The sequence below is a fragment of the Cervus elaphus genome, chromosome 12 (genome assembly GCF_910594005.1).
Source record: "Cervus elaphus chromosome 12, mCerEla1.1, whole genome shotgun sequence".
Taxonomy (NCBI): Eukaryota; Metazoa; Chordata; class Mammalia; order Artiodactyla; family Cervidae; genus Cervus; species Cervus elaphus.
Window position 1 is genome coordinate 71,483,692 of NC_057826.1, and position 14,324 is coordinate 71,498,015.

Here is a 14,324-nt window from a genome sequence, read left to right on the forward strand (position 1 = left end):
CTTGGTTTGATCAGGTTAAAAATTCTGTTTTCAAGCTGCTTCTCTATATTTTGACCCAGAAGGATCATGTCTTTGTCCAGGAAGAGGGAGGCGGGGTTAGTGATGAATAAACTCACCTCTAAATTACAGAGTGTTGCCCCAGGGGCTCCTGAAGTCTATCCGAGATGGCTGCATCTTTCTTCTGGCTGGAAATATTTAATAGATCCAAAGAATAATGGTATTCTCTCCCCTGAGGAGGATCATTTCACTCTCAGGTTTCTAGTTATAATTAGCTCTGCCGGTTATTTAATGTCCAAATGAATTTTGTGGCATGCATGCAGGTATCTTGGAAGTTTTGCATTGCATCCTCATTGAGAGCCCAGAAGCCTTAAACCTGATAGCAGAGGGCCACATCAAGTCCATCATCTCGCTGTTGGATAAGCACGGACGGAATCACAAGGTAGGTGTGGAGAGAATCCCGAACAGGGATTGACTTTACCTGCCTTTTCCCTCCCTGCTTCTTAGTAACTATTGTGTGTTATGGAGAGAATATTGACTACTCTCTTTCTTGGCTTTGATTTTTTTAAAACAAATTAAAAAAAAAAAAAAAAAACCTCTGGAAACTGAGGTCCTGAAAGAGAGAGAGTGATGACTACTCTCTTTCTTGGCTTTGATTTAAAAATAAATTAAAAAAAAAAAATCTCTGGAAACTGAGGTCCTGAAAGACCTGTCTTTCTTAGGAGCACACTCTGAGCCAGGCACACGGGCCTTGGGCGGTCCCCTCAGTTTCCACCAGCTTCCCAAGCCTGGATCATCGTTACCCCCTTAACACCCAGCTGGTTTGTGAGGCATTCAGCTCTATACAGGGTCAGCTGCAGGAACTGATCCCACCCTCGAGTCTAGGAGCTTAGAAATGAAACAGCTAGTGCCAACTTTATAAAGAAGCTACACAGAAATCAGAGTTAGGATAATGTAGAAAGTCTTGGCAACATGGCGTGTTCTTAAATGAAATCAGACTTGCCATGAGTCAAAGCAGGTGGAAAAAATGAGCTTTTCATGAACAAGCCAGAGGGGACAAGCGGTGGGGCTCTCCTCTTAGAGAAAACAGTTGCGTGACCTTGAGCCCCCATCATTTCAGCTGTAAAATGAGGACAATGCCACCTCACTTACGAAGGCAGAATTCTGTGTGAAGTTTTGGTTGGTTTTTTTTTTTTTAAGGTCTCTGAAAGTTCTAATTTCTCTATTTGTATGGAATTATATTTCTAAGACACCATGATCTCTGGGGATTAGTGTTAGCTGCTGAGTCGTGTCCGACTCTTTCTGACCCTATGGACTGTACCCCTCCAGGCTCCCCTGTCCATGGAATTTTCCAGGCAAGAATACTGGAGTGGGTTGCCATTCCCTTCTCCAGGGGATCTTCCCAACCCAGGACTCAAACCTGGGTCTCCCACATTGCAGGCAGATTCTTAACCATCTGAGCTACCATCATACCATCTGAGCATGATCTCGGGAAAGTCTATTAAAATATGTCTTATCCTGACCCATTGATAACTGCCCTGTACATGGAAGGAGATATCTTACTGACTTATTAGTGAGCAGGCAGGTACTACAAGGCTGAAGCGGAGCATTTCAAGATCAGGTGGCATATTTGGATATGAGGGAGAGCAGCTGGGCTCAGGCAGAGCAGAGAGAACCCAGCTTGGTCACTGACCCTCTCTGCTCACCCTCAGCTGGGGGCGCTGCACATCGGAGACACATCTTGGAGTGGGGGGTCCAGGAGAACAAGCCTCTGCAGCACTGCTCAGATGATATGTGTCATCCTAGGAAACAAACAAGCCTTAGCATCTGTGAAATTGCTTGGCAAAAAACAGAAAGAAATATGTGGGGTTGGTAATTGCTTTCCCAAATGTGGTAGATCAAAAGCAGGCATGAGGCTCCTGCTTCAGCCCAGCTTTGCTATGTCTGAACATGTCCCTTCCCATCTGCAAAGTGTAATAAGAGTAATTGATAAGCACCCGAGTAACCCACGGCCTGAGTCGTGAGCCACGGGCACATGTCAAGAGCAGCTCTTAGAAAGCCTAGCTGCTCTCCTTTCATTATTCCTGGGGCTGCTTTGTGATCACACCACAGAACACACTTAGTAGATAACGAACTTTGTGATGGCTTCTTTCAGCCAAAAGCCACAAGCCCTTACTGGATTGTCACTCGGTAATGGTAGCTGGTTACTGTTCTTTCCACGGTATGAGAACAGGGTATGAGTATTCCACGGCTGAGAATACTGAAACCTTTTGTTGTTGTTGTTGTTCAGTCGCTTAGCTGTATCTGACTCTTTGTGACCCCATGGACTGCAGCACTCCAGGCTTCCCTGTCCTTCACTATCTCCTGGCATATGCTCAAACTCACGTCCTTTGAGTCGATGATGCCATCCAACCATCATATCCTCTGTCACCTCTTCTTCTCTTGCATTCAGTCTTTCCCAGCATCAGGGTCTTTTCCAGTGAATTGACTCTTTGCATCAGGTGGCCAAAGTGTTGGAGCTTCAGCTTCAACACCAGTCCTTCCAGTGAATATTCAGAGTTGATTTCCTTTAGGACTGACTAGTTTGATTTCCTTGCTGTCCAAGGAACTCTCAATGCCTAGGGATTGAGGCCTAGGGAGCTTTATTATTCTGCTAGGAATGAATGCCTGGCCTAATAAGTTACCTGAGTGTACTAGCATGGTACTCTTACATCTTCCAGACTGAAAAGTTCTGGGCAATGATGTCAAAGCTGAGGCAATGTGATCATGTTACAAAAAGAATCTCTTCTAGAATGTCCCATCTTTTTGTTTTCTGATGGATTTTTTGGATGGGGACTGGCTTGTCATGAATGCAGTTCCCCCACTAGAGTTTTTCATGTACATGACTTTTATTTTCAAGGGAAACCTAGTCTCAGGTCATTACCAGGGATATTTGTGGTAGCTTGGCAAAGAATGTGCTGGGTGCAGACTAGACTTCCATTGCAGCATTGTATCTTGACTTGGAAAATGCCAAAGCAATGTTTTCCTATCCAGGCTGCTCTGTTTTCCATAGTCCCAGGTTTCCAGACATCTCTGACCTGCTCAGTTAGTTTTCTGTGAAGATAGTGATTCAAAATACATAGAATTTTAGAGCTCAGGGCACCTCACAACGCCTCCCAGGGCACCTCACAATGCCTCCAAAAACATGATGATGATAATGATAGTGTACATTTATTTTACGTCTGACAAATACCAGGTATTTGTCCGTGTTCACGTGCATTTTCTTTCTTCCTTGTTATTATTCCATGAAGTATTATTTCCACTTGAGGCAAAAACAAGCCCAGTGTATATGACACCTTAAAATATTAACTAAGGTTGCCAGACAAACCAGGACCATAATTTAAGTCTCCAACACTAAGTTCAATATTCTTTCCAATGTTTCTCAATCTGTAGTCTGGCATGTTCTATGAGACTATGTTTAATTTTGTGTTCCAATTTTTATTACTATATAAATATAAAACTCTTTGCAGTAAAAAAAATTCACAATCAGAAACCATTTTCATATAGTAAGTTAGTGTTTCTCAGACTGGAATTTGAGAGTTCCTGTGGGTCCATGATGGAGAAGGAAATGGCAACCCACTCCAGTGTTCTTGCCTGGAGAATCCCAGCAGCACCATGGGTCCATGAAGGTGGTCTTCAGGACCATGACATTTTTTGTTAAAGGTTTATAGATACGGTAGGTTTGAGAAACCCCTTACTGTACCGTGCCTCCTCCATTCATATGTTTAGAAAAGAAAGCCATTCTTTGCTTCCTTTCTGAGCTGCCTGAGGGCTCACCATTGCAGGAGCTATAATGTGCTGGCTGTGACATCCTTTGTTTACTGATATGGCAAGTAATATTTTAGTTTCAGCTCTATCCTTGCTGTGAAAAGCATTGCCAGTCATCTACAGCATAGTCAAATTTAGGTCAAAAAGTTAGAGAGAAAGCACAGTCTTTGGAGTAAAAAGGACAGAAGTGGGGTGTGCTGCCCCAGTTTCTGAATGGACTCTACCCCATGACCTCACAAGTGACAAGGCTTACTCACCCTCAGCATCTCCTCACTTTCTACTTTTCCAGATCCCATCAAAATTCTGTTTGCCTTCAGAACAGTTCAGATGCCACCCTCTCCATGAATCTTTTTCTGAATCCCAGCCGTGGGATTCATTCCCTCTCCTCCCCTGTACACCATGCAGTTTGTTCCATGGTGTTTCCACCCTGCCTTTCCTTATAGATATACTATGTATATATTTCTCTCAGAGACTAAGTTTCCTTGACAGCAGGGATCTTGTGATCCCTGTGGTACCCAGCTCACATGTTACACACAGCCGGCATCTGATGCATGTTTTTGAGGGTGTGATTAAAACAAAGAGGAATGGATGAGTAGAACCAACATCTCCTGTCTCACCTTGAACGGGTGGAAGCTCGCAAATGCACCCGTCTCATCTCATCCAACAGATGGCTGTCCGTAGTATGAGACACGCTTACTATGTTGGTGGCACCAATTTTATTGAGTAAAAAGGACAACTGTGGAAGATTCTGACAGTAACCCTCTAATTTTTCCATGAAGAAAGTATCTAATAATAAAAATATAATATGCCCTTTTCACTTGCCCCTGTAACCTAATGTACTTCACACCTGCTCGACGTTATCACAGATGAATATTTTTTTTACTCTTTGTTTCACAAGAATTTGGAGCCACCTGTGAGAAAAAATTGTTGTAAAATAGTCATATCATTGGTCCTGAGAAAGTATACATCAGAACTGAGATGTTAGCCCTAGGGTGTGGCACAGAAGAGTCCAAAGGTAAGGAAACCATTAACTCCCACAGACTTGCTGTAATAGCTCCAGAACATCACCTCTGAGTTCCCAGGCAGTCAAGGCAAGATAGAAGTTCTCCCAGCCACTCAGTTCACACATCCACAGGGAGAACAGAATCTGTTCCCCAGGGAGAAAGCACTCATTTATCAAATATAAAACATGACATAAAATTCACCTAATTAAGTACCTTTTGTATTTTTAAAAAATAAAGCTGTTTTGATAGAAAGCTGAGAACAAAATGCAAGAGCCAAATGCTATTTCCACAGATGTGCAGTGCCTCTTTCTTACCTTTAAATCAGAATTCCCATGTGAGCCTGTGTTTGGGGTGGTGACTAATGGAGATTACATGCGCAAGGAAGGATCTTGGATGAAATGTGGTGTCAGTGGTGAAAATGGTTTTACAATTAAGCAGCAAATGAATTTCACAGAGTGGTCCAGGGAAATTCTCAAGTTGGACCAGTGTATAGATTAGAGAAGCCTAATTCCAAGACAGATACCCCCAGATTCTCACAGTGAAGTCACTGTCTGAGGCCGGCCAGTGGGAGGGCTCCATGCTGTGTGGTCATTCAGAGACACACTTTTCTTCCATCTAGCAGCCTCACTGTCCCCCAGGACAGGACTTCACAGATTGTTATGTGCTTGTGAATATCTGGGGAATTCTGTTAAACTGAAGGCTCTGATCTGATAGGTTTCTGGGGGTAAGTCTGAACATCTGTATTTCTGGCAAGCTCCTACGTGATCCCAGTGCAGCAGGATCTCACTTGGAGTAAGGAGACCCTTGGGATTTGTAATCCTTCCCAGGATCTCCACATCCTGCTGGAAAGGGAGAGTCTAGGGGCCAAGCCTGAAAGCAGTGCATATCACATCCACCCACTTTCCGCTGGCCGGAACTCAGTCACATGACTCCACCACACTGCAAGTGTGTCTGGGAAGTGTAGCCTCTGTGCATAGGATGAGGAGGAGGCAGAGTGTGGTGACCACTGGGGAGTACCTACCACAGCCAACAAGCACCCCAGAGATCACTGAGATGCTTCCTCTCCATCAGGAAGTACAGATGACCCCTAAGGACTATGTGTGCATTTCCCTAGGGTAGACTGACCCATCTACATGCCCTTCACTTTTCAAGAACAATTTATTAAGGTATAGTTGATGTACAATGTTGTGTTAGTTTCAAGTGTACAGCCAAAGTGATTCGGTTATACATGTATTGATTCTTTCTCAAATTCTTTTCACAGATAGTTTGTTACAGAATTTTGAGTAGAGTTCCCTGTGCTATACAGTAGGTCCTTGTTGGTTTCTGTTTTATGTACAATACTGTACATGTGTTAATCCCCAGCTTCAATTTTATCCCCCCATACAACGTTTCCCCTTTGGTAACGGTAGGCTTGCTTTTGAAATCTGAGTCTGTTTCTCTTTTGTAAATAAGTTCATTTACATCATTTTTAAAATTAGATTCCACATATGAGTGATATCATATGATGTTTGTCTTTGTCTGACTTACTTCACTCAGTATGACCATCTCTAATCCATTGCAAGTGGCAATGTTTCGTTCTTTTTATGGCTGAGTAGTATTCCATTGTGTGTGTGTGTGTGTGTGTGTGTGTGTGTACCACGTCTTCTTTATCCATTTATCTGTTGATGGACACCTAGGTTGCTTCCACATCCTGGCTGTTGTAAACAGCGCTGCAGTGAATGTTGGGGTGCACAACCCCAAGAAACGCCTGGTAAAATAAAGCCTGAACACTGTCAGCACATTCTTTATGGCACCGTTTATCTGTAGGTGATGTACTATTCCGTTAGGCTGTGTGCTTTTCGGAGCCTTTTTGCTCCTCACTGATCCTATTGTATGTGGATTAAGCTCTCATTTCCTTCTGGCTGTGACAGCAAGGCTCCTGCAGCCGTCTCTTCAAGGCGAAACAGATGGAAATGTGTGCTAGGCTGGATGATGAGTATTTAATTTCCTGGCCATCTATGGGCTCTTTTCTTAGAGGGACAAATTATCCTCTGGATTTCCAGCGCCACGGTCATATGTTTCATGGAGTGGCAATGGTGAGAGTCCTCCGTCAAACCGCCTTTGGAGTTCTTTTCTGCTTGTCCCATCAATGTGCTCTGTGTTTATTTGGAATGAAGTTGACATTCAGGGAGCCAGGTAGAAAACTGGTTTGTGAGAATTATGGATACAAATGCCATCAACACCATGAAGCCATCCAACCCCCTGAGCATGGAGTCTTGGGTGGCCACACTTTGTCAGACTGAACTGGGGCTGCCCCCTCCTTGTCAGCGTAGCCTGCCACGTTCCTGGCCAGCATTCATCCACTGCTGTTTACACACTCCTCCCCCTGGGGGAGAGAGGGAGGAGCAGTGCCTGGCCCAGCGTGTTTGCTCTGCCGCGCGAGGAACATGAAATATGGATGAATGAGGATTCAGCCCAAGGAGACTAGGCAGGCAGGCCAGCGCGTGGGAGAGGTGCCCAGGGACTGTTCCCACTTCCCTGGCAGCTGGCATATGAGGTGGTTTAGGAACAGCGCGTGGTGGATCTGGTAGATTCGGAGTCTGCCTGCTTTGCTCACTCATGGTTTAATCTCACTCTCCTGGGGGAGAAAAAGCAGATGAAATGTTTCTGAATAGGGATTTCTAGGAAGATAGGGATATCTTAGTGAGCTTTCGTGGCATCACAGCAGAAGACCAGCACTCGGAATCTGCCCTGTCATCCCCTCCACCCCACCCACGCGAGGATCCCAAGCCTGCCACAAGCAAGGGACCTTAGCCAGATGGGAACCTGAGTGTCTTTCAGGCAGGAGCATGTGCTTCAGCCTGAGGTCCATGGGGGCCCTTCCAGCACCTACCCAGTGAGGATGTTGTTACCGCACCTCACCCTAGTCCTGGACCTGGCTGGAAAAGGAACCTAGACAGGCTATCTTCAGAGCTCAGACTCTTACCCACTTGAACAGAACAGTGACCACAGGTGGCGTGTCTAGTTTGGAGGGATGGGTCACAAGACTAGGGCAGAAAGGAACTAGAAAGGAACCGAACCTCATTTCCCCAAGGGGCAGCAGGCGCCTGGGCATCACTCACTCAGGTCTGGTGGGGCAGGTGTGGCTTCCTTGACTCTGAACAGGTGCTCACCCCTGCCACCTGGCCCTTACCTTCATGAGGCGGGCTTCCTTCCTGTGCTGTGGCCGTCAGGTCCTGCCCACCACCCCCCCTCCTCGGTGGTCCTGAGGTCTGCTGGGGTGTGTCCTGCCGCAGGTTCTGGATGTGCTGTGTTCCCTCTGCCTCTGCGATGGGGTCGCAGTGAGAGCCAACCAGAATCTCATCTGTGACAACTTGCTGCCCCGGAGAAACCTGCTCCTGCAGACACGGCTGATTAATGACGTGACAAGGTAAGGCCACCACCATCATTGCAAATGCTCATCTTATCCCCAGAAAGGAAAGGAAGAGTGCTGATCTCAACTCCACAGCCACCTGCCCATCATCTTCATTCTGATGTGACCACATAAGGTAAGACCAGCAAATGTGCACATCTGTTAGGGTCTTGTACTCCAACCCCTTCAGCTGAATTTCTCAAACTTCTCCCCTGAAGTAGCCAAAGATGGAGTAAATATATCACCTGAGGACTAAAGAATTTGGCCTTAAGGGAGGGATCTACCATGTTTTATTTTAAACATTAATGCATATCTTATACCTTCTTCATAACATATTTTATTTTGATAAATCAACTTTTTTTTCTAAAAATTTTTTGATAGAGTGGATGTCCCATGTTGAGACCATGGTTTCTTTTATCCTCTGGCACTTGGCCGTTTATCCCAGGGCCGTCTGTGAAGGCCAGGATGGGCTCATGAAGAATCCTGGGAATCATGAACTCACTGGACCTGGACTAGGGAGCAACTTCAGCAGCTCTCCACCTGGGCTCCCTCCCTACCTTGCGACATGAGAAAATAATGTCCCCTTCAAAGTGCAGAGCAGGTTCGAGTCTGTAGACATCACACAGGCTTTCTTCTGGGTACCAGGCTGGTTCTTCCCTTGCCCACCCAAAATGGACACAGTCTTATCCCAGGACAGCGGACCTCTAAGAGTAGGATTCCAACCGGAACAACTCCAAGTGGTTTGTCCCAAGCTTCTAACCATTTTTTTCTGGATACGTTAGAATCTCTATTTCTTAACAAGGTTGCCTCATACTGATGTATCTGCCCCCCCTTTTTGTCATAGAGGTTGAGTTTTTTTCCAGCTTTATTGAGGTATAACTGACAAACAAAACTATAAGATATGTAAAGTGTACACTGTGATGATTCAACACATATAAACATTATGAAAGGATCCTCTCTCCCCGTGAAGTTAATTAACACTACCATCACTTCACACATTTACCATTTTTAAACGAGAACATGTGAGTCCTACTCTCTTAGTGAATTTCAGTTTTACAATACAGTGTTATCAACTGTGCGTGCATGCATGCTCGGTCACTTCAGCATGTCCCCGTGTGACCCCGTGGACTTTAGCCCACCAGTCTCCTCTGTCCATGAGGATTCTCCAGGCAAGAATATTGGAATACGTTGCTGTGCCCTCTTCCAGGGGATCTTCCCAACCCAGGGATTGAACTTGCACCTCCTGCATTGCAGGAGGATTCTTTACCCACTAAGCCATGAGGGGAAGCCTATTATCAACAAAGTCACCATGTTATATCCTCAGACTTTACTCGTCTGATAAGTGAAAGTTTGTGCCCTTTTATCAACTTCTCACTATCCCCCTGCCCCTACTCTCCAGAACGACTTTTCATTTCTGTCTTTCTAGGAGTTGGACTTTTTTTTAGATTCCACGTGTAAGTGATACCATGCAGTATTTGGCTTTCTCTCTCTGCATTATTTCTAATAGTGACTTCTTAATGCTTTTAAGAGGCCATTATTATTAATAATGCCTATGGGGGAAAGCCTAAACCAACTTACCAGAAGATGGAACCTGAGTAAGTCATTTCTTACACTTACAGAAAGAAAGAGGAGTTTGCAATCATACAACTCTACATGATGTTTTCAACATCTTTACCTATGGTTGGCACTCAGTAAATGTTGGTTGCCGTGAATATGGGAAGATAGATCTTTTATATTTTATAATGGAATTAATGTTGTCCTGACATCTCCCACTAAGAACTTGATCAGGTGTTGGAGGCTTGAAGATTATTCTGCTTTAGAACAAGACAAAAATCATGAAATTGCTCTTGCTCTCAGTTTAATTGGGCTTTTCTGGTGGCTCAGACCATAAAGAATCCACCTGCAATTCAGGAGACCCTGGATTGTGAAGATGCCCTGGAGAAGGGAATGGCAACCCACTCCAATATTCTTGCATGGAGAACCCATGGACAGAGGATCCTGGTGGGCTATAGTCCATAGGGTTGCAAAGAGTCGGACATGACTGAGCAACTCTCACTCTCACTTTTTGGTTTAATTGGCCCCGTGCCTCCTATGGTCTGGTTCAGTTTGCTTTCCTATTTCTCAAGAGTCTGTAGGTGCCACCTGTCTCATGTTTAATTTCAGTATTCGGCCAAACATCTTCCTGGGAGTTGCCGAAGGCTCAGCACAGTACAAGAAGTGGTACTTCGAGCTCATCATCGACCAGGCGGACCCCTTCCTCACCGCAGAGCCCACGCATCTGCGGGTGGGCTGGGCCTCTTCCTCTGGCTACGCTCCTTACCCCGGAGGTGGAGAAGGATGGGGAGGCAATGGTGTTGGTGATGACCTATACTCCTATGGCTTTGATGGACTTCACCTTTGGTCAGGTGAGCACCTTGCCGGAGCTTTGGGCCCTGATTGTGCAAATGGAAATGGTCACTTCATGTTGAAATGATACAGACTCAAGTCTCAGCTAAGTAGATGGTTAAGTAGGAAGAGCATCACATCTGAAATGAGCCTGTCCTGCTTTTTTTGTAGATATGATTTTTTTATGTATTTTTTTTTTGTATTTTTTTTTTTTATGTATTTGTTGGCTGTGCTGGGTCTTCATTGCTGCATGGGGTTTTCTCCAGCTGTGGGACAAGTGGGGGCTTCTCATGGTGATGGCTTGTCTTCTGCAGATCACAGGCTCTAGGGGGCATGGGGTTCAGTAGTTTAGCTGTGGTACTGAGGCTCAGTAGTTGCAGTTCCCAGGCTCTAGAGCACAGCCTCAGTAGTTGTGGCACACAGGCTAAGTTGCTCCAAGGTCTATGGGATCTTCCCGGACCGGTGATCATACCCATGTCTCCTGCACTGACGGGGGGATTCTTTACCACTGAGCCACCAGAGAAGCCTGAGACAGTCCTCTTTTAAACCACGAGTCTGTACTTCAGTTGCATCATCTAGTACAGATCACTTCACTTTTCTCAAGCTCACTGTCTGCCTCTTTACAGTCCATTGCATGGATTTGTCAAGGTTCCACGGGCAAACAGGAAAGGAGAAAAGACTGAGGGTTTATTGACTTTGCAGTAAGCTGCATATCTTTTGTACATTTTTTCCTCTCATTTTATCCTTACAATGACCCCCTACAGTGGATAATGTTGATCTCATACTACAGACATGGAAACTGAACACAAAGATGTTTAGTTAACTTATTCGAAGTCACACAGAGAAGGCTCTATATCTGACTACAAGTCTGTCATCTTGTGGTTGTAACATGTTGCTTTGTAATACACTTTATAAGGTGTCTGGATCTGTACCTGACACACAGTAGATGCTAATCTCTAAAAGATTTCAAAAACTTCCTTTTTAGATATACACTTATGCTTTCCCCAGAAATGTCTATGGTGGTTGCCTGTGGAGGAGTGAGTTGGCTTCTGAATGGGTGGAAATGTAAGACTAACCCTTATACTTTTACCCACAGCAGAGGCTCTACCCCTCCCCTCCCTTATCTATAGCTTGTCTTATCTGTATCTTTTGCAAAACTGGAACTGGAGATATTGTGTCCCTTATAGAAATTCCTTAGGTAAGCATAATGCTGTGTGCCTCTTACATAAGAAGCCAGGACATACAGTCCTCCTTAAATCCAGTACCAGGAAAAAGTTTGTATGTACAAGGCAGACCTATGTATTTTCTTTTGTAACTGAGAACTACACAATCCATCACATTTTTCTCCCGCTTTTAGCTTCCAGCTAAAACCAATAGCTCAGGTTCTAGTGACATGTTTCTTACAGTTGATCTTTACTTTCAATTAATCAATATTTTTTAATCTTTGTGCTATTTTATATTCAGTATAAACATTTTTTTTTACCTCCTAGGAATGGTGCAAATGTGTTTATTTATATATGTATCTGGGATCATTTATAAGAAGAAATTGTCTGATTCTGTGTGTATCCCAGGGGACAGTGTGTTGCAGACAAAAGTGGGTACAAAATGGCAGGATGATAGAGTGAAGTGAACGTCTTGTTCTCTTATCCTCCCAGTTTAACTTTTCCTGGTTCCATTTCATGAGGGGTGAAGGTGGGTCTTCTCTGGATTCTCAGAGCCCCACCATAGAGCCACTGTTTCTGTGATCACACAGTTGTAGTAACCTTTAGCTTAGGTTATCATCAGATGGCATAAGGATCTCGGAAAGTTCTCTCTGGGGAAGTGATTTGAAAAGAAAGAATTACTCTTCTCATATACTTACAGCTCCTGAGTTTAATAAAATTGAACCTGTAGCGGGATGAGTGGGGTTGAGGAGAGAAAAGCATTGCCCACTGCCTGCTGGTTGCTGCTCAACTCCTTCCCTCTCTTCACCATGACCCAAGTGTATTCTCTGGATTCCAGGTACATGCGCTCAGTTGTGTCCGACTTGTTGCAGTCACATGGACTGTAGCCCATCAGGCCCCTCTGTCCATGGAATTCTTCAGGCAAGAATACTGGAGTGGGTTGCCATTTCCTACTTCAGGGGATCTTCCTGACCCAGGGGTCAAATCTGCATCTCTTGCGCCTTCTGCATTGGCAGATGGATTCATTACCCCTGCACCACCTGGGAAGTCCTCTCTGGATCCCAGGCTGCACTTAGGGAGAACTCTGGATTGACTGAGGCAATATGAAGTCCACCAAGACCCTTGGATGGAGCAAATTGGCCCCTAGTTTCAAAGAAAAACCAACCATTCTCAAAAGAGAACATTTATTTCATCTTTTCCAGATTTCACAACCCTCCATGGGGCACTTGACATATCCCTTTATAAAAATTTGCAAAATAAATGCATCAGTGAGTCAGGAGGCAGAGAACCCACTCATTGCACATCTAGAAAGCGCTACTGTCAGTGCATTTCAGGACCTGGACATCCATCCTATTGTGTATCATTCCAGGAATGTACAGTGCTCCCTTTTTCCTTCTTATCCGCTCAAGACCAGAAAGCCAGGTAAATATTACCCACATAGTAGTGTAGCTTCACCTAGGAGCATTTTGGGGGTCTTCATCACTCAATCTTCAGCATCTGGTGAGATGTAAAGAAACCGGCATCCACAAAATTGGCATCTTTTTTGCTCACTAAAACGCGAAGCTTCCTTGGGTCTGGGCATCATTCTGAATTCTCCAACTTGCACCCAGGTAACATTTATCTTGCAGAAGGCAGAACAGGTAAATATGTCAGCGTGTGCACCAGTGGAAGAAATAAGGTTTCTGTTAATGACTCCCAGCAGGACAGCAGTGAATTTTGGACTGTCTGATGAAAAGGTAATAGTTGATGTAGAAATGGAATGGAAGTGACGCTCCAACTTACTGCAGGAGAGACTAGAGGGTGGCTCGGGAGAAGTGGTGGATACTGGTCTGACCATTTCTCTTCCCTTCTTGAGATGTAAATGCCCAGGTCCACTGCCTGTATTTCTTATTGGAGTATAGTTGATTTACAGTGTTATGTTAGTCTGAAGTGCACAGTTAAGTGAATCAGTTATACACATATATATATTCAATTGGGGTTTATTTAGAGCCTTTTTCCATATAAACTATTACAGTGTACTGAGTAGAGTTCCCTGTGCTACACAACGTATTCTTATTAGTTATCTATTTTGTATATAGCAATGTATACATATCAATCCCAATCTCCCAATTTATCTCTCCCCCCACCAGTCCCCTGGTAACCATAAATTTGTTTTCTGTATCTGTGACTCTACTTCTGTTTTGTAAACAAGTTCTTTGGCACCCTTTTTTTTTAGATTCCACCTATAAGTGACATCATATATTTGTCTTTCTCTGTCTGACTTACTTCGCTCAGTGTGATAATCTCTAGGAATGGGAAAATGTTTGCAAGTGAAGCAACCAACAAGGGATTAATCTCCAAAATATACAAACAGCTTATTCAGCTCAATATCAAAAGAACAAATAATCCAATCAAAAGATGAGTGGGATATCTAAATTGACATTTCTCCAAGGAAGACAAATGGCCAAAAGGCAAATGAAAAGATGTTCAACATCACAGATATTAGGGAAAAGCAAGTCAAAACTGCAGTGAGGTAGCACCTCACACCAGTCAGAGTAGCCATCATCAAAAAATCCACAAACAGTAAATACTGAAAAG

The 14,324-nt window shown here is 44.3% G+C and overlaps 1 protein-coding gene across 13 annotated transcripts in view; it reads left to right on the forward strand.

Annotated features, from left to right (window-relative positions):
- Positions 1-14,324, forward strand: part of RYR3 (ryanodine receptor 3) — a 548,224-nt gene that overhangs the window by 291,962 nt on the left and 241,938 nt on the right. For all 13 annotated transcript variants that reach the window (XM_043919301.1, XM_043919310.1, XM_043919307.1 and 10 more), the window contains exons 16-18: positions 321-439; positions 8,084-8,217; positions 10,363-10,604. In XM_043919301.1, coding sequence (XP_043775236.1) covers positions 321-439; positions 8,084-8,217; positions 10,363-10,604 — 495 coding nt within the window. The remainder of the gene's footprint in view (positions 1-320; positions 440-8,083; positions 8,218-10,362; positions 10,605-14,324) is intronic.